This window comes from Azolla caroliniana, unplaced genomic scaffold (genome assembly GCF_043228905.1).
Source record: "Azolla caroliniana isolate FFs.n. ecotype wild unplaced genomic scaffold, voAzoCaro1.0.p SCAF_10, whole genome shotgun sequence".
Classification (NCBI taxonomy): Eukaryota; Viridiplantae; Streptophyta; class Polypodiopsida; order Salviniales; family Salviniaceae; genus Azolla; species Azolla caroliniana.
In genome coordinates, this window is record NW_028230445.1 from 3,567,429 (window position 1) to 3,588,809 (window position 21,381).

The 21,381-nt window shown below is 38.2% G+C and overlaps 2 protein-coding genes across 2 annotated transcripts; both read left to right on the forward strand.

Annotated features, from left to right (window-relative positions):
- Nucleotides 1–3,413: 3,413 nt before the first annotated feature.
- On the forward strand, nt 3,414–13,472 carry LOC147858730 (protein ARABIDILLO 1-like). The gene is made up of 12 exons (XM_087325533.1): nt 3,414–4,921; nt 5,005–5,163; nt 5,638–5,718; nt 5,807–5,938; nt 6,055–6,182; nt 6,265–6,352; nt 6,428–6,522; nt 6,588–6,651; nt 6,829–7,004; nt 12,566–12,787; nt 12,901–12,985; nt 13,091–13,472. Exons 1-12 carry the CDS (start codon nt 3,557–3,559, stop codon nt 13,268–13,270), a joined length of 2,775 nt encoding a protein of 924 aa, XP_087181659.1. The 5' UTR covers nt 3,414–3,556; the 3' UTR covers nt 13,271–13,472.
- A 3,229-nt stretch (nt 13,473–16,701) lies between these two features.
- LOC147858731 (cytochrome c1-2, heme protein, mitochondrial-like) lies at nt 16,702–20,643 on the forward strand. Its single transcript, XM_087325534.1, has 7 exons — nt 16,702–16,871; nt 18,270–18,475; nt 18,739–19,018; nt 19,090–19,161; nt 19,373–19,489; nt 20,036–20,101; nt 20,192–20,643. Exons 1-7 carry the CDS (start codon nt 16,785–16,787, stop codon nt 20,306–20,308), a joined length of 945 nt encoding a protein of 314 aa, XP_087181660.1. The 5' UTR covers nt 16,702–16,784; the 3' UTR covers nt 20,309–20,643.
- Nucleotides 20,644–21,381: the final 738 nt, after the last annotated feature.

The following is a 21,381-nucleotide window of genomic DNA, read 5'->3' on the forward strand; positions in this document are numbered from 1 at the left end:
AATATAGGTGTGATGGAGGTGAACTTATGATATGATATACTTGTACATGCACATGATGATACATCATTTGTTGAAAATACGTCATGTCAAGTAGGTAGGTGATGTATGGGGATGTCGTTAAGGAAATAATAATGGCCCCTTCTACATAGCGACACGACATTCCACTTTTTATACTTCATTCATTGAATAGGATCAAGCATCTAGCATAGACAATGTATATCTAATTGTGGATTATGACAAATTATTGCACGTTGTATTGCCATCGAATAGACAAACACTACCAAATATTTAGGGACACCATAAGAGTGGAAGAGACATGCACACTTTTATTGTTGTGGAGGCGGTGTTTAGCAACAAAACTTTAGTGCCACCTGAGAGAGTGGACTTCGAAGCATTTGTTCTCATTGCATGGGAAACTAAACTCACTTTCTTTGCTAATGTGGGTAAATTTGGTAGATGAATTCTAGCATGGGTAAAGACCATCGATACCAAATTCGTTGGAGCATTGCAGGAAACATGGCCTTGCTTGAGTCTTAACTCATACATTTTGGACTCATCTATGAGAGAACACGTCCCCAATGAATGTAACTCTTTTGCTTTGGCTCACAAATAAGTATCTCCATGGGGTTCGTCTAACTCTTTCTAAAGTAGGTTTGTTTTGGTTGCCCTTTGTTGTGGACATCATGGCCAAGAGACAAATGTTTGTCATTTATGGGATTGCTTGTCAACACAATAAGCTAGATTTTCAATTTCAATATTTATGTCCTATTGATTTTTAAACTGAGAATGAATTGATTATTGAAAATATTCTCAGTTTTGAATTTACTTGATTATTGAAAGGCATAAAAAAGACATGCATGTCATTTGTGGTGCATGTGTGATGGTTGTAGAGACAAATTGGGCTTGGAAATCGTGTCAAGTGCCCAATTGTAGATGTTCATGAGTTATATTTTCATTATTGTTGTAAAATTAGAATAATCGTAAACTGATATTGTAGGAGCACACTAATAAATATTGAATGGCATGCATAAGAACATGCACACGATTTGTGGTGCATGTGTTTCACACAACTAAACATTGCATAGTACAAAAAAGTACAACCAAGAGTGATAGAATATTGTGAGTCAATCGTTGGTGTAGAGTATGAATTTATCTAGTTTAGTTGTGAATAGTCTACATTTACCAACCATTACAAGCTCTTAGCAATTGATTTCTAAAGGCTATATTATCTTGGTTGATATATGCTATGAATAACGTACATTATGGCTAATGTCCACTTGTTCCATTATGAGTGGGATCTCTCTTGGGTAAATATTATATGGATGCTAAAGGTACCATTTGTTCTAAAACTATGCTACAGGGAACAATCCCATCGCATACGAAGGATGTGATATAAAACCAATAGATCTTGAGGCTGGAGAGATTAGGTACTTCTAAGAGTATTTTTTTGGAATAGAGCTAAGCACATACTATCATAATATTAACAATGAAGTGTGTCTTACTTGAATTTATATGGTACATCTTTACCTTTAATATAACATGTAAAGGGATTCCTTTTACTAGAGTATTGGTCAATTGTAAGCATGAAAGCATGATTTGTCTTATTGTTGATTCATTGAAGCAAAAGGAATTTCCATTATATACTCAATCTGTATGGAATGGATAATGTTCATGCACATATGCAGTGAGACATTGTATTCACGCACATAATACAAAATAATATTGTTAAACTACCACCATATTATGGATGTTAATCAGGAAGCTTAATTAGCTTATGCATTAACTTGGTCAATGTAAGGCTTGCCTTGCTGGATACACAAAGAAGGATGACAATGTGATGATCCATTAACATTGAACAAAGATAATAACAACAAATGAACAAGAGAAAAGTCAAGAGTGGTATGTTACGAGGGAACACAAGAATCAATGATGGGAGAAATTCTACTCAAGAATGTGGAACATGGACATGTGATTGCAGCCACCATTAATTCAACTTCACTTTCCATACCCAACAAAGTAAGAGTGGAAATCATCTATTTCCTTCAACAGTTTCTAGTCCATTTTTGGCTAGCATTTTGGGGCATATTCTCTACTTTCAACAATTTCCGTAACATATTATCCGTCGAACCAAGTCGCATCCTTCAAGGTTGCATTAGCTCACTTAACCCCCCTAAGACCAACAATCCAAAACTGACATGCTCTACAACTTGTCGCATCCTTTACAATAATGATGCGCGAAAATACTCGAGTTTGGTGCCATTTGCACGTGCGATATTCCAAACATTGACTTTCTAGAAATTGTGATGGTTTAATGTGAAAACCTCCTAGATATTTATGAAGAAAACAATCCAACAAAGATGGACGAATGCTTACTCGCATCTAGTAATTTTCCAAAATTCAGAAGCACCACCATCACACACACACACACACACACACAAAAGAATGCAACCCCTCCCCCCCCCCCCAATGTGTAGTGAGAAAAATGGGTTTCAAACCCAAGGTGTAGTGTTTGTAGCATAACAACTTACTTACCACAAGGGTATGCCAATTATGATAAAAGAAAGAGAGACAACAATGGTAATCTTTTGTGGCACTTGCAACCTCCAAAATGGTTGTTTCTTCCCTTTGCAAGCTTGTAAATTGTTACACTAATGAAAGGATATCTTTTTTCAAAAAAGAAAGAAAGTGAACAACAATGAATACAACTCTATTCATGAGTTAAAGTGTATGGGGGGGTGTTAGTTCGGCAGCCATTCGCACGAGGACGAAAGCCGAGGGATGAATAGTAGTGATGCGTGAAGGGGTTTTCTGGGACGTGCCGCCCGCCCTTTCGTTGGATTCGGACGGGCGATCAAAACAAGCGGGGCACCGGCACATGAGAGGTGGTTTATTGGTTGGGTTGGGTGGGTAAAATTTGGAAAGGGTGATGATCATTAGGCAGTGTTAGTGTCAAGAAAGAAAAAGCCCATGTAAGTAAGTATGTAAGTCAGTACTACTACTCCTAATAATAATAATAAATTAATTAATGAATAATAAAAAAAAGAAATAAAGAAAATATAGAAAAGAAGAAGAAGAAGAAGAAGAAGAAGAAGAAGAAGAAAGAAGCCTCTCTCTGTTTTTCTTCCTTCCTTTTGAGATACATACATACAGAGTAACAGATCCATCCATCGATCAATCTCTCTCTCTCTCTGTGTCTGTGTCTGTGTCTGTGCCTGTCTTCAGATCGATCGATCGATCGAATTCGATTGATCTTGATCCATAGCTCTGCCCCCTGCTTCGCCATAGCTCCATTCTCCCTCTTCTCCTTCATTGGGCCCTTCGGGGCAACCCAAAAAAACACAGAGAATTCTCCCTCTCTCTCTCTCTCTCTCTCTCTCTCTCTCTCTCTCTCTCTCTCTGTCTGTCTATTCCACAGAGGCAGCAACACACACACACACACACACACACACACACACACACCATGATTCTTCTTCTTCTTCTTCACCATTGCTATCACCATCACCATCCTCACCTTCATCTCCTTCCATTCTTCCTCTGTTGAGCGGAATTGAGGGAAATGATGAACCGCAGAGTACGCAGGAAAATAGTAAAGTACAGAGTTAGCAGAGCAAAAGAAACCCTGTTATACGCAGAAGATGAAGGAGATTCCGGACTGTCACATGTCGATCGCATTAAGATAGATTGGACAAGACTCCCACACGACACTGTGATAGCTCTGTTCACCCTTCTCGACTATAGAGACAGAGCTCGTTTATCTTCTGTGTGTAAGACATGGCATTCTCTCGGAGCTTCGCCGTGTCTATGGAAAAACTTAGATATGAGAGCTCACACATTGGACCAGAACACAGCAGCTCACCTTGCGAAGAAATGTTCAAACCTTCACAGACTCCGATTCAGAGGTGCCATGGCAGCTTCATCTATCATCTCTCTGAAAGCTTATCAATTGGAAGAACTTATTGGTGATAATTGCAGAGAACTTACAGATGCTTCTCTTTCGATGCTCGCAGCTCGCCATGTGAGCTTATGTAGTCTTCAACTTGGTCCTGATTGTGAAAGAATAAGTAGTGATGCTATTCGAGTCATTGCATTATGTTGCCCCAATCTCAAGAGACTCAGGCTCATGGGTGTCAGAGACGTGGATAGAGATGCAATTGAAGGATTAGTTAAGCATTGTATTCATATTTCCGAATTGGGTTTTATTGATTCCGCCCATGTTGATGATGTTGCTTTATCAATTTCTACCTCTCTCAGGTTCTTATCTTTGGCAGGATTGAAGAACATTCAATGGAATCTAGCTGCTCAATCACTGAGTAAGATTCCTTCGCTTGTTGCAATAGATGTTTCTCGAACCCAAATTCCTCCTTCAGCCATGGGAAGATTGCTTTCCATGGATAGTTTGAAAGTGCTTTGTGCTTTGAACTGTTCAAATGTTGAAGAAGGAAGTGGGTCATTGATATACTCTCCAAAAAAGAAGATTTTTCTTGCTCGTTTCACTGACCTTGTGAATGCACTGGTATCACTCACCTCTTATGCTTCTATGGAGAACAAAGAAAGTTTTCAGCAATTTGAATGGGATTGCCATACATGGCAGCCAGGAAGCAAGAACTGCCAAGAGCTTCTGAATTGGACAGAATGGGTTCTATCACATGCATTGCTTAGAATCGCGGATAGCAATACACCTGGTCTGGATTCGTTTTGGCTTAAACAAGGCACCTCTACATTGCTCCATCTAGCTAAAAGCACACAAGAGGAAGTTCAAGAAAGGGCTGCCACTGCTCTAGCCACATTTGTGGTCACCGATGATGTGAATGCAACTGTAGATCCTTGTAGAGCTGAAGCTGTGATGCATGGAGGAGGAATTAGTCTTCTTTTGAAGTTGGCAAAGTCTTGTCGAGAAGGTGTTCAGTCGGAGGCTGCTAAGGTTACAGGCCCACATCTCACAAATATCGTCTTTGAATGTTTGCTTGTAGAGGTTATTCACTTGGTCTTCGTCTTTTTTGGCAGGCTATAGCAAATCTCTCTGTTAATGCAGAGGTTGCAAAGTGTGTAGCTATGGAAGGGGGGATTAGCATTTTGGCTATGTTGGCAAGATCTCCGAATCGGTGGGTTGCAGAGGAGGCTGCTGGAGGCCTATGGAACTTATCCGTAGGAGAGGAACATAAGGTGAAAATTAAGCTCTTCAAGTTCATTCAAATGGATCTTAAAAGTAGTGAAGGAATACAACGTCAAAACTAAGCTCTCCAAGTACATTCAAAATGGAATCCATTAGTAGTGGAGGAATATAAAGCGGAAATTAAGCTTTTCAACCTGAGTAAAAGTGCTATATCACCTATGTCTTATGATAGATAAATAGGATAGTTTGCTTTACTGAAAGCTCAAGGCCCTAGAGTTTTACTGAACTGCATGGTTTTAAGACCAATAATGGACTGAGAGACTAAATAAGCTAGTTCTATTTATTGAAAGGGATATGCTATATCATTCTACAGTTGGATGATGAATCCTATCTACTTTTCTGGTGATCTTACACGATATGGATAATATGTTTTGGTTAAATTCCTTCTTTTATGGCAATCTGATATGACATATATAGTATGTTTTGGTTAAATGCCGTTAATGAATGTGGGTTTCTACATATAGGGCACTATCGCCGAAACAGGGGGTATCAAAGCACTAGTGGAGCTGGTCTTTAAGTGGCCGAATGGGGGTGATGGGGTTCTGGTACGAATCTAGGACCTTGGTTTTAGTTTCATGCCAACATTGAAGGTTTACGATGTTACTTCAAAGAGTTGATGCTTTACTTATCTAGGAACGTGCTGCTGGAGCACTTGCCAATTTGGCAGCAGACGATAAGTGTAGCATGGAGGTGGCCATCACAGGTGGTGTGCATGCATTGGTAACGCTTGCACGATTATGTAAGCATGAAGGTGTTCAAGAACAGGTTTTTCTCTTTACCTCTTCTTTTGAATCTTCTATGATTTATCAAGTTTTACTGAGAAATCATTCGTAGTCAATGCTGCGATTTGAGGTGTTCTCATGCAAATGGTTGATGTGCAGGCTGCTAGAGCCCTTGCCAACTTGGCAGCACATGGGGACAGCAATGGCAACAATGCTGCTGTTGGGCAGGAAGCTGGCGCACTTGAAGCATTAGTTGAACTGACCTCTTCACAGAGTGAAGGTGTAAGGTGATGCTTCAGTTTTAAAGGGCGTCCTCTATAATATCTTGTTGTTTCAATGACCACTGCTAATCATTATAGATCTGTTTAGGCAAGAGGCTGCTGGTGCATTATGGAATCTTTCATTTGATGATAGAAACAGGGAGGCAATTGCCGCAGCTGGTGGTGTTGAGGCATTGGTAAGTCATAGATTGCTTCCATTCTTTTAAGAAGGAAACATGGTTTTAATTCTGGCATTTTGCATTTGGCCACAGGTTGCTCTGGCACAATCCTGCAGCACTGGTTCTCATGGTTTGCAGGAGAGGGCAGCTGGAGCCCTTTGGGGGTTGTCTGTCTCTGAAGCTAACAGGTGGAACCCTGTTTCTTATAACGCAGTTGCTTGTAATCTGGCCTAATATTGATATGTTATTTCAGCATCGCAATTGGGAGGGAAGGTGGTGTGGTACCTTTGATAACTCTTGCTTACTCTGAGGCTGAGGTATGCTTCCTCCTTCATCTGATTATATGTGCAATATCTATTTTGAAAGATGGAATAACCTATATAACTCATTTATTTCACCAAGAAATAACTAATACTTTGATAATGGTGTTTCATGTTATGATATTATCACTTGTTTGTTTTACTATGGACAGAATGTTGCATGTTTCACTGCAGGATGTACATGAAACTGCGGCAGGTGCTCTATGGAACCTTGCATTTAATCCAGGTAATGCCTGGCGAATAGTTGAAGAAGGAGGGGTTCGGGCTCTTGTGCATCTTTGCTCTTCTTCTGTGTCAAAGATGGCTCGTTTTATGGCTGCCCTTGCACTTGCTTACATGTTTGATGGCAGGTATTAATTACAATGAGCTATTGGCATTCTTCTTTGCTCAGAGCATTCATTCAGTTTTCTAAACTAAACCTTAAACTCTGTTATTCAAAGAACATGTAAATTAACCCTAAACCCTATATTTTCCTCAATCAATCTCCACTTTACATGAGAAGAAAGGCAACTTGATACACATTCTAGTGGATATGGAGGTTTGAACAGCAGTACGATTGGGTATATAGTTGTTTGATTCACTTGGGCATGAAACACTTTTACCAATGTAGATCATTGTTCAAGGTATTATCCGCAAGAATCTGTGGAAAGATATTTCAAAGAAAACTTCAAATAAGTTTTGATCATTTTGAAGCCTTTTGGATATGATACAAGATTCGAGCAAAGGATAAACAAGAAAGAGAGAACGAAGTATTAACATCTGTAAAAGATGAAAATGCCTGCGAGACTTAATAAGGTATTCCAACTGCAAATATCATCTCTTCCATGAGAACAATAAAAGAGTTAAAATGATCACAAGGATTAACGATAGATAATCTTGGTAGCTGAACTTATGGTGCAAAAACCATGAATGCATGACTAAATGGACTGTTTTTACCCATAAAGCTGTGCCTACTTCTGAACAAGTGAAGATGAATGCATAACTTGCAAATGACTGCTGTATTTGATGGATTACTCATGTTACCGAAGGTGACAGCGTTGATGGTTGACAAATTCATAGATGATGAATTGATTGACATGGCTTGAGGTATGAATGATGGATAATATAGCTGGTGTGATCTAGTGAAAGTTGATTGATTTGATTCAGAGGCAGGCATTCCCCCCTCAAGGATAAAATTCACATGTAGTTCTTAGGGTAGATGCAATGGGTGGATGTTCAATGTGAGCGACTAAGATGACTAAATGATCAAGTGGAAATTGAATGAGAGAAAGTGAAGGAGACAATGGACTGACTGATGAATGGATCAATGGAGCAATGATGCTAGATATGATCGAAGTAAAAGGACTGACTGAGAAAAGAGAGATGGATCCTCTGACATGATCAAAATGAGAAATTGTGTGCAAATATGCTAGATGGTATGTGTTTATGAATACAGTGGTAAAACGTCAAAGTGAAAGGATAGTATGAAAGTGTGAGTAAAGAGAGTGAGATTGGAAAGATTTAAATTTTAGGGTTAGAGAACCTTATGAATAATAACATTAATGATGCTAATTCTTGGTCAAGTTGTCGGAAATGTGAAACTGATTGCTATGGCTAAAGGTTGAGGTGATGGATATCAGAAAGCAAAATGAGCTTGATATGAGATTCAAGAGTTTGAAGATGGCTGCTCTGAAGACTGAAGTGACTCTGAAATAATGTTGATGGAATGTTGTTTCGACTGAAATTTTGCTGACTTTTGTAAGTTGCAGAAGCTGAGTGACAATAAAGTTGCTGATATGGGCATTGGTGGGGTAGGTAGGTTTATTAGTGAGTATGATAGTTTTGAGTGAGCTGATTTGTATGAGTGAGGGGAAAAATCTGAGATCTAAACAGCACCACTGAGCATAAAGAGACATCGTTTTCGGGGTTTTTGTACCATTTTAGAAACCGTGGGAGCCTTTACCACATGGCTGAATAGAAAGATGAAAGAGATAAAGTGAAAGAAAAGCAAGATACATCGACATCTAAACAACTCCAGTGAGCATAAAGAGACATGGTGTTCAGGGTTTTGGTGCCATGTTAGAAACCATGGGAACCTTTACCACATGGATGAATAGAAAGAGGAAAGAGATAGAGCGAAAGAAAAGAAAGATATATTGACACCTAAACAATGCTAATGAGCATAAAGAGACAAGGTGTTCAAGGTTTTGGTATCATGGTATAATGAGCATGGTTGAATAGAAAGAGGAAAGAGATAAGAGTGAAACAAAAGAAAGATTTAGATATCTAAACAACACCAGTGAGTGTAAAGAGTCATGGTGTTCAGGGTTTTGGTACCATGTTAGAAACCATGGGAGCCTTTACAGCATGGTTGAATAGAAAGAGTGAAAGAAAAGAAAGATATAGACATCTAAACAATGCCAGTGAATATACAGAGTTGTGGTGTTCAGGGTTTTGGTACCATGTTAGAATCCATGGGAGCCTTTACTATGGTCGAATAAAGAGAGGAAAGTGATGGAATGGAAGAAAAGAAAGATATATTGAAAAAGACATTACATCTTAAAATATTGTCTCATCACATAGATTGTAATTTTTTCTTTGAAAGATCTCTAGCGTAGGTTCTTAGATGTAGAGATATCTGAAACAAGGGAAGCAACTGTTATAGTGGGAAATAATGGTCTTCATCTGTCAATGACAAGGGTGCTGAGATTGGGGTTCACGAGGCTGGGGCCCACATGCACGACAATTTGTTATTGCTAAATCTATTGTCACCCCTTTGCAATGTCCTACTTGGGAGCCCACTTGTGTGACCCTTGATTGACTTATGGCATGAATAGGACTGCTGGGGCCAAAGAAAGTTGTGTGTAGTTGTCTGTTTGTCCTTCGACAACTCCATGTGCCTCGTGAGTTCTAGCAAGAACAACCCTGATCACCATTGGTCCTCATATTCCATTGCCTTGCATGGGGGGCCAAAGCTACGGTTAAAGAGGCAATGGCATCTGCATCGTATTTTGTAAAAAACAGTACAATGACAACTCTTCAGATTCCACTCCTTGATGGCTCAATTGGCAAATTCGTCTTCCAGAGATGTGCATGTATATGTGCCTACCTCAAATCTTTACCTCTTCTTCCAGAGATGTGAAGAAGTTCATTGCTGCCCTATCACAGTGTAGCGCATGAGATTGATGTATGTTCGTATAAGATGTCCTGATGATAATCCATCCTTCAATGTGTGTAAAAGATGTGTCTTATAGTGGGCTATCTTCCTACCAAGAGATGTTGTGGCATTGGTACATGTCCTTTCGTTATCCAATTTGATAATATCAGTTTAGATTGCTCTTTCTTCTCCACTTTGGTCATGTTTAGGTGGGGACAATCCAAGCATTTATGCTTATGCCATGCGACTCAAATCATTTTTGCGTTTCAGGGTACCGACAATGATTATCTCTGAGTTCAGCAAGTTTTTTTGATGACGTAAGTGCCAACCTGGAGTACCTTCATTTAGGCAGCTCCCAAAGCCAGTGGATACTGGTCGCTGATCAGAATAATGCCGCTATGATGATTGGGGCGGCATAAACGAAAGAGGGGAAGAGATATCAGAACAAAATAAAACTTTATATATATATATATATGTCATCAAGTGCTACATGATTCCACTTTATAGAGTGGAAGTGAATCTCAGACGAGTTCTAGAAATTCCCAACATTTTAAAGGTATCCATCATAGTCCAATTCAAGATTGATAGATGTCCAAAACAAGGACACTACCTTGTATGCCGAGTAATGATCCTTTGCTTTGTTGGCAACAAGGGTTTTACAGCTGATGGCTGTGCATGACACCATGCGAGTGTCTGCCCTTCATGAAATATGACCTCTCTCTGTCTTCACCTGGTGAGATGAATTTTTTATTTGTCCTATCCCACTTCAAGCGCATGGGAGAGGTAAGTATGTACGTAAAGGGGATGGATGATAAATATGTCTGGTGTATCATAACTTAAATAGAGATTGATAATTGGATCTCTTCGTACCAAGTGGCGCCGTCAGACTAAACAAGTTCTCTTTGTATCCAGTTTGATTATCTGTTCTGCTCACTATATACTTCTCTACTGGGATCATAGAAACTAGTTCCATTATAGAATGGCTTAAGTCCTCAAAGTTCATACATGAGGTGCTTTATCTTGAAGTTGTGTCCCTAGCTTAAGCCTCTCTGGATGTTAACACTTGCACATTTGGACATATGAATTCATTGCTGATGACTTTGGTTTGATTGATATTACATGTGCAATGTTCAAGAGGAACTATGTGAGAATAATGACATGTGCTCAAGTGGTAATGGAAGCTAGAAATCAATGAGATAAATGTGCATCATGTGGACAGGACATTAAATGGAACTGTAAAACCATGATAGAATATTATTTTAACTCTCACAGGTGTATATGGTAAGGGTACGCTGTAAAGGCTTTTTCCAAGCTAGTTCCATAAAACAAAAAATGTGAAGGGAGGAGGTGCTACCTCAATGATTTTTGAAGACGAAATTGTTTGCACTATTCTTTTTGGACCAATGGTGAAAATAACTGTTGCTGGTATATGCTATTATATGTGCACATGAAGTGCGAGATATGTTACAGTACAGACAAGATCTTCACATATCCAAGATAAATTTTTGTGGGTGGTTATCTCCTAATATGTGGGATATATATCACGGGAGTCTTCCTCATAGTAGGTAGCTAAGTACAGCTAGTTGATGCACCACATCATTGTGTCACGGTGAAGCACAGCTTATGGTTGTGGATCAGTATGCCTTGACTATGTGATCTTGGTGCAGAGAGGTGATTAGTGCATCATGGAGTGTTGATTATTATGAGGATCATCATGCGAGGTACAGAAAGAGAACGTGAAATATCCTCGGCATGTAGTGGAACAGTATGTGCTACACAAGAGCCTTACAAAGAGAAGAATATCGACACTTATTGGGGGTTTATCTGTCTTGATTGGGTTAATGTGGGATTTGGTTAAAGAAGGATATTGCTTTCTATTCCTGTCCCTTATTGCTGTCTAACTTCCCTAGCCATTTTATGTGTTCGCATTTAAGTTATCCACATACAATAACTTCAAGATATAATGGGTCTGGTCATAGATGGCTGCAAGTACTTCAAGATGTAACCAATCTAATGGTTTATTTCCCTCTTTTGGGCGTGTGTTTCTCCATTGCCTTTTCCAACTTCCCTAGGAGGTAAAATCTTGGGGTGTGAGACAATGCAATTATGATCTAAATAAACAAGACATTACTATCTTCATGATCTGTTACCTCAGTATAATCTCCTCCATATTCAGAGTATGGAGATGATTACACTGCTGGGTGCATGGAACACATTCCACTTGGCAACTTTGGCACATGGGATACCTGTTGTGCAATTGGGGCAACCAGTAGAGGGCCTCAGAATTCTGAAGCTGTAATTTCCATACCCTCCTTTTTTCTTTGGTTTTGGGACTATTTCCCACCCTGTTTGTAGTTTTTTGCCCATTTCTGGTTCATTTCTCCATCTCCACATTCTTCTCCTGAAAATTTGTCTCCGGGGCAAGGCAGGGTGATTAAGAGAGATTAATAGACTGGATACATATAGGACATGGAAGAAATCTGAGTATCTGCTGGGAAGATGGTCATATGTATAGGTTGCACTGATATTGATGATAAATGGGCTCCTGTATGCAATCAAACTACATGGATGGACTCAGCTATGTATCCCTTTGCAGTAGGTTTCGCATTGACCAGTGCTACAATTTCATTACACCAACTCCACCCAAATTCCTAATTCTAAATTCTGGACCCTAGAGAATCTCGAAAGTGCATCTTTTCCGTGCAAAAGTAAATTCAGCTGTTTATATTTTAAGTCCTATATTTCTTCCTCTCACGTAAATCTCCTCAATCTCAGAATGGATGCAGTAACATTAGGAGCAACTTTCTGTGAAAATGTCATGAAAAATGGTGGCCTTGATGGAGCAAGACGACTTGCAATGCGGCATATAGAAGCGTTTCTTCATGGCTTTTCCAATCAACATGCATTGTCAGCTGCATCAGTCTCAGGGGTTCCTTCGGCATTAATGGCAGTTGCTGATTCAGCGCGCATACAAGAAGCTGGCCACCTTCGTTGCAGGTAATTCTCCTGGATATGGAGTTTTTTCAGTCTCAACAATTATATCATATATTTTATTTCGTATCACATTTTTGTTCTTTAATATCTTTGATTTTTGGAGTGTAATAATGCAGTGTTGCTGAAATTGGGCGGTTTGTAACTATGTTACGGAATGGGTCACCAGTGCTACGTGCGTGTGCTGCTTTTGCTATTCTTCAGGTGACCATAACCTCAACATGATCCATATGGGTGTTGAATTAATATTTAGAAAAAAATTCTCACTTTCAAAGTGGTATTTTATATGTATGTATATATACATATTAGTTCACAATGCCCGGGGGCAGACATGCTGTTCATCATGTGAACCTTCTTCAGAATGCTGGCGCAGGACGAGTACTTAGAGCCGCAGCTGCAGCAGCAACAGCTCCTCTTCAGGCCAAAGTGTTTGCTCGCATTGTTCTACGTAACCTTGAGCAATGTAATGTAGATATCCCCAATGTGTAGCTGCAAGAGTTGCTAAGGGATTTCGGGTCCTATGCTCTCTTTACCACCAAAGGGAAAAAATCTTTGGGTTCTTTTTAAGCTGTGGATCTGATTTGAAACCAAACCAGAGGTTTTATATCCACTGTATTCCTGGGTTTTTTTCGCCGTTATATGTTTGTGCAGTGTAGTTCTTTTACTTAGATGCGAGAAAGAGTTCAAGGAAGTCGTTAATCGAGGAGAGAAAGAGGATTGGCAAAAGCATTTGTTGCATGGAGTATAAAGATTATTGTATGCTCTTTACATAAGAGGATTGTGATGATGTTACAAGTCCCTTTTTCTAGATTTCCTAGAAAGAAATTACATTCATAAATCTTCTTGATGAGGTGGGTGTGTAAAGTATGATACCCCCCCACCCCCCAGTTCAGGGCTTCATATTTGTTGGGTCCGTGGCAATGCCAAGTTTCTCTTGCAAGATCAATTCATAATTTTTGTTTGATTGGCATGTAATTCACAAAGTTGTGGATCAAGTGTTTGTTTTATACACATAATTATATGGTCACATACCTAGTCCGTACCTTTGTTGGCCATATTGGTTATGTTGACCCCTTGTGGGGCTTAATGTATCATCATCCTCATCATCTCAAATAACTGAAGATAGCTTTTGGGCATCTTGAGGATAGTGATATGTGCATCTTGAAGATAACTTAATTGAAACTAATGACAATAAACACTTTTTGACATGTCTACCCCCATGGGAAATAGAACTCAACTCGGAATTGACTCCATGCGAAGTATATGGAATAATGATTTATGGAAAGTCTTGGGTAACTAAATAATTTAATGTCTACTCATGTTTGGGATTAAATTTTCGTTCAAATGTGGAATAAAGATTTAGGGAAAGTTCTGGGTGATATGATAAATTATATTCATTTTGTGCTCTCCAATATCTGTCAAAGCTCATTAATGAATAGCAAGGATCTTTTGAGAAGAAAATTTCTTATAAGGTTCCATAAATTTTGTTCTGATGACTTTGTATAAGGTAATATCAATTTGTTCCAATATCATTTTCAAAATCTTGTAGAGTGGTGTTCATATGAAAGTAGTAAGTGTTTTGGGATCTTATATTTGTGGACTTGATATAGCCTTTTCTCAAGACTAATAATTGGAGGAGGATGAGTTTTATTTCTGAATTGTGCGTAGCATGTAACACATTAATGCTTTGAGTGTGTATAGAGTCATCCCATTGGATTGTAATGGAAAATTTGGAACCACTATCTATATGCACTCCCTTGTTCATATCTTACACATTCTCTTACCTCACATGCTTACCAGCTTGCATTATGTGCAACATCACTTATAATCATTTTTGTATGACACTTTTTTTCCTTCATTCTATTTGTGCATATGTTGACCATAACAGGATGAGGTTTCTCATGAAGGTTTAAAATCCATCAAGGGAATGTGTAATTCTTGGCATATGGGTATAGTGGCAAAGCAAATTGACGAAGAAGACACTCCTGTGAGTAGGAGATCATGGTTCAAATTCTAGTAGGCAAGCAATGGATCTAACTTGCAACAATTCCATGACATAGTCCTTTATAACGAGTTGGTCTTTCTTTATGAGGTTTGGGCAGATGAGATGCTTCTTTTTGTTACATAGTTTATTTTTGTCAAAATAGTTTGTGTCGATGTACATGAGAAGGCAATTAAATAAATGAAAATAATATTTGTACCTTGTTTTATCCATTTGTTTATCCTCTTGCGTGAAAATGTTGGCTGTCAAATTTAGGTCTTTTAAAACAAACTCACCAAAACAAGCATGACACCCTTACATAGTGATATGATTGCTAGAAATTGACGACTTTCCATGAAATTGGTCTATATTTCGAAAGACATTGTCATTGGTTCTATCAACGTGACTAAAATAGCCATTTACACCCACTACCTTGAACTTATAGACTTCCTTGGTCCATTTACCCCGATTAGTTTCAAATTCTATTATGAGATTATATCTGCTTTCAATTTATTTGGTAAGTTATCCAAAATTGTGGAACATAACTTATATTTGCCATGGAAAAGTGCAACATATCAAGGGAAGCTTGACGGTAGGTCAACATTCTTGTAACAATTGTTTATAACTAATGAAAGGATATTTCCAAGGGGAAAAAAAAACTTATATTTGTCATGGTATGCAAGCCCATGCAAACATCAAGGTTTATGCATGTATATCAATAACTCCCCTTTAGATTTCCTATCTTGATCTTTTTCTTTTTTGTTTGGACTTCGCTTAACAATTTGTCTTGAGGATGTTTGATTTCCTTTGGTTCACATGGTGCCATGGTGAACATAATAATATCGATTAACTAATGGAAACATGTATAAGGCTTGGGTCTTATTTCCTAACAACCACAAATCTCTTGGAGTTCAGGTCCAACAGTTGGTGAGAGGTGTGCACACACCTCATGCTATGCTCTAAGGCATCTAGCTTGTATCTTGGGCATAATGTGCATGCCAATCTTTGGTCAAGAGAGAGTAGCTACCATGGATGGTACTAATGAAGTGAATGCATACAAGAGCATAACCCTTCTTCATATATATCCATAAAACCCAGGTCTATTTACAAAACTTTGCCATCGAAATTGTCTTTGGCCAGAGGCCTCTAAATAAGTATTGGGTCTCCTTAACCCATGTTTAATGTAGCTATGCAAAACTTATTACTAAATGTATACACATTATAAATAGCTTATAAGTTATGCATGTGAGAAGTTCCATGCAATGTAGGACCTCCTTTATGGATGATAGAACAATCACATCTATAGATGACCTAAACACAATACAATAAGGCCATGGTGTGTGAAGATTGTTTAACTGGACCTAAGATGCAACCATCAAGAGTGTCTATAATATCAAGACACGTCTCAATGGATGGCGGAGCTACATCTCACGTAGTAAGTGTGTTCGAAATGCATCGTTAATTAGGATGGTCAAATAACTCGACCAAAACTCGATCAGATAACGTGGAGTATCGTCACACGTGAACGAAAATGGCATTTGGGGTGTGTATGGGCGGGGTGGCATGTGATGGAATCAGGTGCTTGGATGAGGGAGGCCAACGATTGGTCGGCAAGGGTGGTCGAGGGTTTGCCGAACGGACGATGATAAAGCATGATGAGCATATATGTGTGTGCATGTGTGAAGTGTGAAGTGTGAAGTGTCATGTGTATGTGTAATGTATATGTGTAATGTGTCATGTGTCATGTGAGTATGTGTCATGTGTCATGTGAGTATGTGCATGTGTCATGTGTCATGTGAGTATGTGCATGTGCATGTGTAATGTGTAATGTGTCATGTGTCATGTGAGTATGTGTATGTGTATGTGTCATGTGTCATGTGTATGTTTTGTGCATGTGAATGAATGAATGAATGATGGAAGGATTATTTTGATCTCTCTGTATTTGTAGGTCTTCTCTCTTTTCTTCTCTTCCTTCCTGTCTCTTCTTCTTCTTCTTCTTCTTCCCTCTCTGTTGATCCAGCTATGGTTGCTCGTAAGGCGGGCTTGCTGGCCGGGCGTGCCTTTTCTCGCATCGTTCGCCATTTAGAGAATCAGAAGATCGTCTCTCCGGTAAGCTTCAAAACATTCGAGCTCTGTTTCTGTTTAGATTTAGGGTTAGCCCTTCGGCTACGGGGCGACAGGTAGGGTAGGGCTACCTTCATTATCTGTCTGCTATTACGACGTCTATCTTTCTGAAAGTATGCATTTTGTACTGTAAAAGCATGTGTTAGGCTTCAAGCATCGGGATCTGTTTGTTGAAACCTTTGTATGATTTATTTGTATTCGCTCATAATGTGATGATATGCCCTTTCTGTAAAAGAAATGGTTTTGAGCTTCCATAGGATTGAAAATAACCATGGAATTGATTTTGCATTCACTGATGAAGTTGGTTTAGCTCAACACATATTATGATATATGTATATTTACGTTGGTTTTGAGCTTCAATTTGCTCTAAAATACTCATGAAATTCATTACTCAGTTAACAATACTGTGTTTTAGCCCAACATATCCATTTGCACTTCTTTACGTTAGTTGGTGCATTTCTGCAAAGAAGTGGTTAAAACTTCTGTAGAATCTAAAAGAGCCTTGCTAGAGATAGACTCATTTTACATTCAAAGATGTATTGCTTCAGTTAAACGTGTAAAATGGTAGTTATGTATGTTCATGGATGCTTCTTGCCCTTCTGCAAAGAAATGGTTTTGGCTTCCATATGATGTAAAAGATCCATATACTCATTTGCATTCAAATGTGCTGCTTCAGGTCAACATATTCAATTATGGTTATGCATGTTAATTGATGCGTCTTGCCCTTCTGCAAAGACATTATTTGATCTTCCACATGATCTAAAATACCTGTGAAACAGATTTTCATTCAAATGTGCTGCTTTATCTCAAATATTCAATGGTAATTATGTATTTTAGTTGATTCATTAGGCCAAAATTTTGTCCTTTTTCATGCATAATAAGTATCCTAAGAGCAATAACTATCAAAGTTCTCTCCTTTTTAGGTGTAAATTTGAACTCTCTATGCTAATCACCTTTCTCTTTTATGTCATTGTGAGACTAGAATGTTATAACCTTTCTTTTTAATGATCAAAATCTTAATTGGAGATAGCTCTTACTCAAGTTTGTATGAATAATTGATTCATGCAATAATCATATTCTGCGGAGTGAGTATAAAACCTGTCCTTTGTGGGGCATTTGGGGTTTGTAAGGTAATGGTCCAAAGGAGTAGGTTGCAACGTGCATAGAAAGAACTTGTACGAATTTCATTTGATTATATGATTAGCAGTGATTTTATTCTTTATTTTACAATATCTCAATCCCATATTTTTGGTGATTTATTTATTTTAGTTGTATGACCAGCCATTATGTTTACTCTTTCAAAAGTTCTTCATATTTTCTGCGACATTTAAACTCATTATGCACTAGAATTGTTTTGATTTTCTCTATGTTTTTCTGTGGCAGGCAGCAGTTGCTATTGATAACCATCAGAATGCTGGGGAAAGTAACAGAACAAGATCTTCTAGAGGTTTGATCTATTTTGGAGCAGGTGTGGCTGGCCTTTTAGGCCTTGCAGGTGTTGCCTATGCTGATGAGGCAGAACATGGTTTGCATGCTGCAAATTACCCTTGGTCCCATGAAGGCGTATTAAGTTCCTATGATCATGCTGCGTATGTCATTTTTTATACCTTTTCAAAAGTTAAGAGTTATATTACCACTGCTTGATGAATATACTTGGTTCATTACTGTCTATTGTTACAATGAGCATTGAGGATGTTGGTCTATTTCATGTTTTGTTTAATATACCTTGTAAAAAGTTTATAGGGTCATACTACTTGGTTCATTTATATCTATTGCTGTGATGAGTATCGAGGAGGTTTTTCTATTTCAGATTCTGCATACATTTTGATTCTTTTCTCTATTGAATTTGCAGAATCAGGAGAGGGCATCAAGTTTATCAACAAGTCTGTGCTGCATGTCATAGCATGTCATTAATATCATACCGTGACCTTATTGGGGTTGCATATACAGAAGATGAAGTAAAAGTAATTGCATCAGAGATTGAAGTCACAGATGGTCCCAATGATGAGGGAGAGATGTTTACTCGACCAGGCAAAACCAGTGATCGGTTTCCTAATCCCTATCCTAATGAACAAGCAGCACGATTTGCAAATGGAGGGGCTTATCCACCAGATCTGAGTCTGATAACAAAGGTTGGTATGATGATATCAAAAACATTGTAGCGATACAGAATTATGTCTTAAAGCATCTTTTCTCCTTTCAGGCACGCCATAATGGTCAGAACTATGTCTTTGCTCTTCTCACTGGGTATCATGAACCTCCAGCTGGTGTTTCGGTATTTTTACATCATCTTCTAGATCTACCTCTATTTTACGATAGATGAGCATGCAGAGAATGGGAATACTCTTTCTTGGGTTTCAGAACATTTACAATGCTACATCTCTCTCTCTCTCTCTCTCTCTCTCTCTCTTTACTATTGATGTGAAATTAGTGGCAAATATTTGTAATCGAGAATCTATATGGATAAGGGAGAATGTTTTATGCAGGTAAGAGAGGGTCTACATTACAATCCTTATTTTCCTGGTGGGGCAATTGCAATGCCTAAAATGCTTGTTGATGGTGGAGTTGAGTACGAAGATGGTGTACCTGCAACGGAGACACAGGTATTGCCCTCTTAATGTAATGTATAAATAAAAGTTTTATTGGATGCATTTTAATTGACTTATGATATGTGATTCTTCATTGTAAAGGATTTCAACTTACATAAAGTAATATCAAAAGGAAAATACTTTTTGCAGCTCATAAAAGCCTAAATACAACAAATAGACCCAACCTCTTCAAATATCACATCATTAACTGGCTACAGATATATATTCAGCTTAAAGGGGCTAATGGTTCAGTCTGCTAATTGACTGGGACTTTCAGAATTGCATGATTGAATGGATTTGTATTTATAACTCATCAACGTTTTTGTGCTAGAATGTCATGCAGGCTTGCTGGAGGAACAAAAATTTGTATATTGTTTCAAATAACTAAACGCAATGATTTTTTAAATAATGGGTTAGCAATGAAAATAATGTTAGATGTTGGTATATTTCCTTATTTAAATGTGTCACATGAAATTTGGGTCTTTTGTACTTTCACAGCTGCATCTGCTTCTTGCCTTATGCAAATTCTGTGGCTAAATTTTTAGTTGATTGGTTTGACAGATGGCAAAGGATGTGGTAACATTCTTATCATGGGCTGCTGAGCCAGAAATGGAGGAGCGCAAATTGGTAGGTGTTTGCTGTACATATTATGACTCTTAAGGGATGTTGAAGGGTGTGATGGTTGCTTGAACAGAATCTACAAATTGTCTTTTACAGATGGGCTTCAAAGTTATGTTAGTGCTTTTCTTAGCCCTTTTGCAAGCAGGCTACTACAAGAGATGGAAATGGGCACCACTAAAATCAAGGAAAGTGATTGTGGATGTTGTTAACTAAACATTACATCCACTGCAGCTTGGTAATTTTTGCATCATTACATGAGAATAATCAGAATCAGATGCGCGACTTTCGTTGGCAGTTGCATGACTCTGGATCCATTTAAAACTGGTTATAACAAATTTTTTCCTCAATAATTGCTTTTTGGAGAAGTGAGGGTCATGAATATTATTTTGCTCATTTGGTTGATTTTCTATTAGAGTGTAAGGCCAGTTAATATGATGGATAGTTGTGGAAAGGCCGATTGGGGCTCAACTTTTCACCCCTATGATTGAATAACCTTTTTCTTCTCACATTTTAGTTGTCTGTAATAGAAATGCAATTATTCTGTAATACATACGGTGTTCAAATGTATAAGCTTTTGTTAAATGGGTGATGGTAGTCAGTTATATTGGTTGTAGCACGATGCACGAAGTTTGTTAACATGATAGTAATAGTCTGAGGTTTTAGGTTTAAAAGAAAACCAGAGGATCTAAAAGTAAATGTCTTAATAATTCTTTCATCCAGATGGATTTATATACAGATGAATACATCTTAAATTTGTTGTAGATCTTATAGGTATGGGAAAGGAAGCCCACAGAGGCTAAGCTTAAAAGATATGCAAATTCCGAATTATTATTCATACGTGACATGGCCATGTCTGAAGATTCGCATCTGTATGCCCCTCTCTAGTGTGTTTATTGTTCATGATAAGTCATTTCAAGTTGTGACCAAGGTTATTGTTAGTGTCAATTATTTAGGTTGATAATTTAGTTTTAGGATGACTTAGGAGATTAATGGAGATAATATTGTGATCATTATTTCATCATAATTGCCAGCCATCACAATCCCTTTTCTGTATAACGATCTAGTCCGGTAAAACATTTATTTTAACAGAATAATAGTTGCAGTATGTCAAGTTGCAAAGGATGGCATAGATAGTTGTAGGTAGTTTATTCAGAACTCTTGATTGAGGTGTATCATAATCTCAACCAAAACTCTAGAAGTAAAACTGAAGGGGGAGAATACTGTTCTATACTTGAATTGCAATGTCAACTGAAATTTGTAGTCAAGCATTCAAAAGTTTTGTTAGT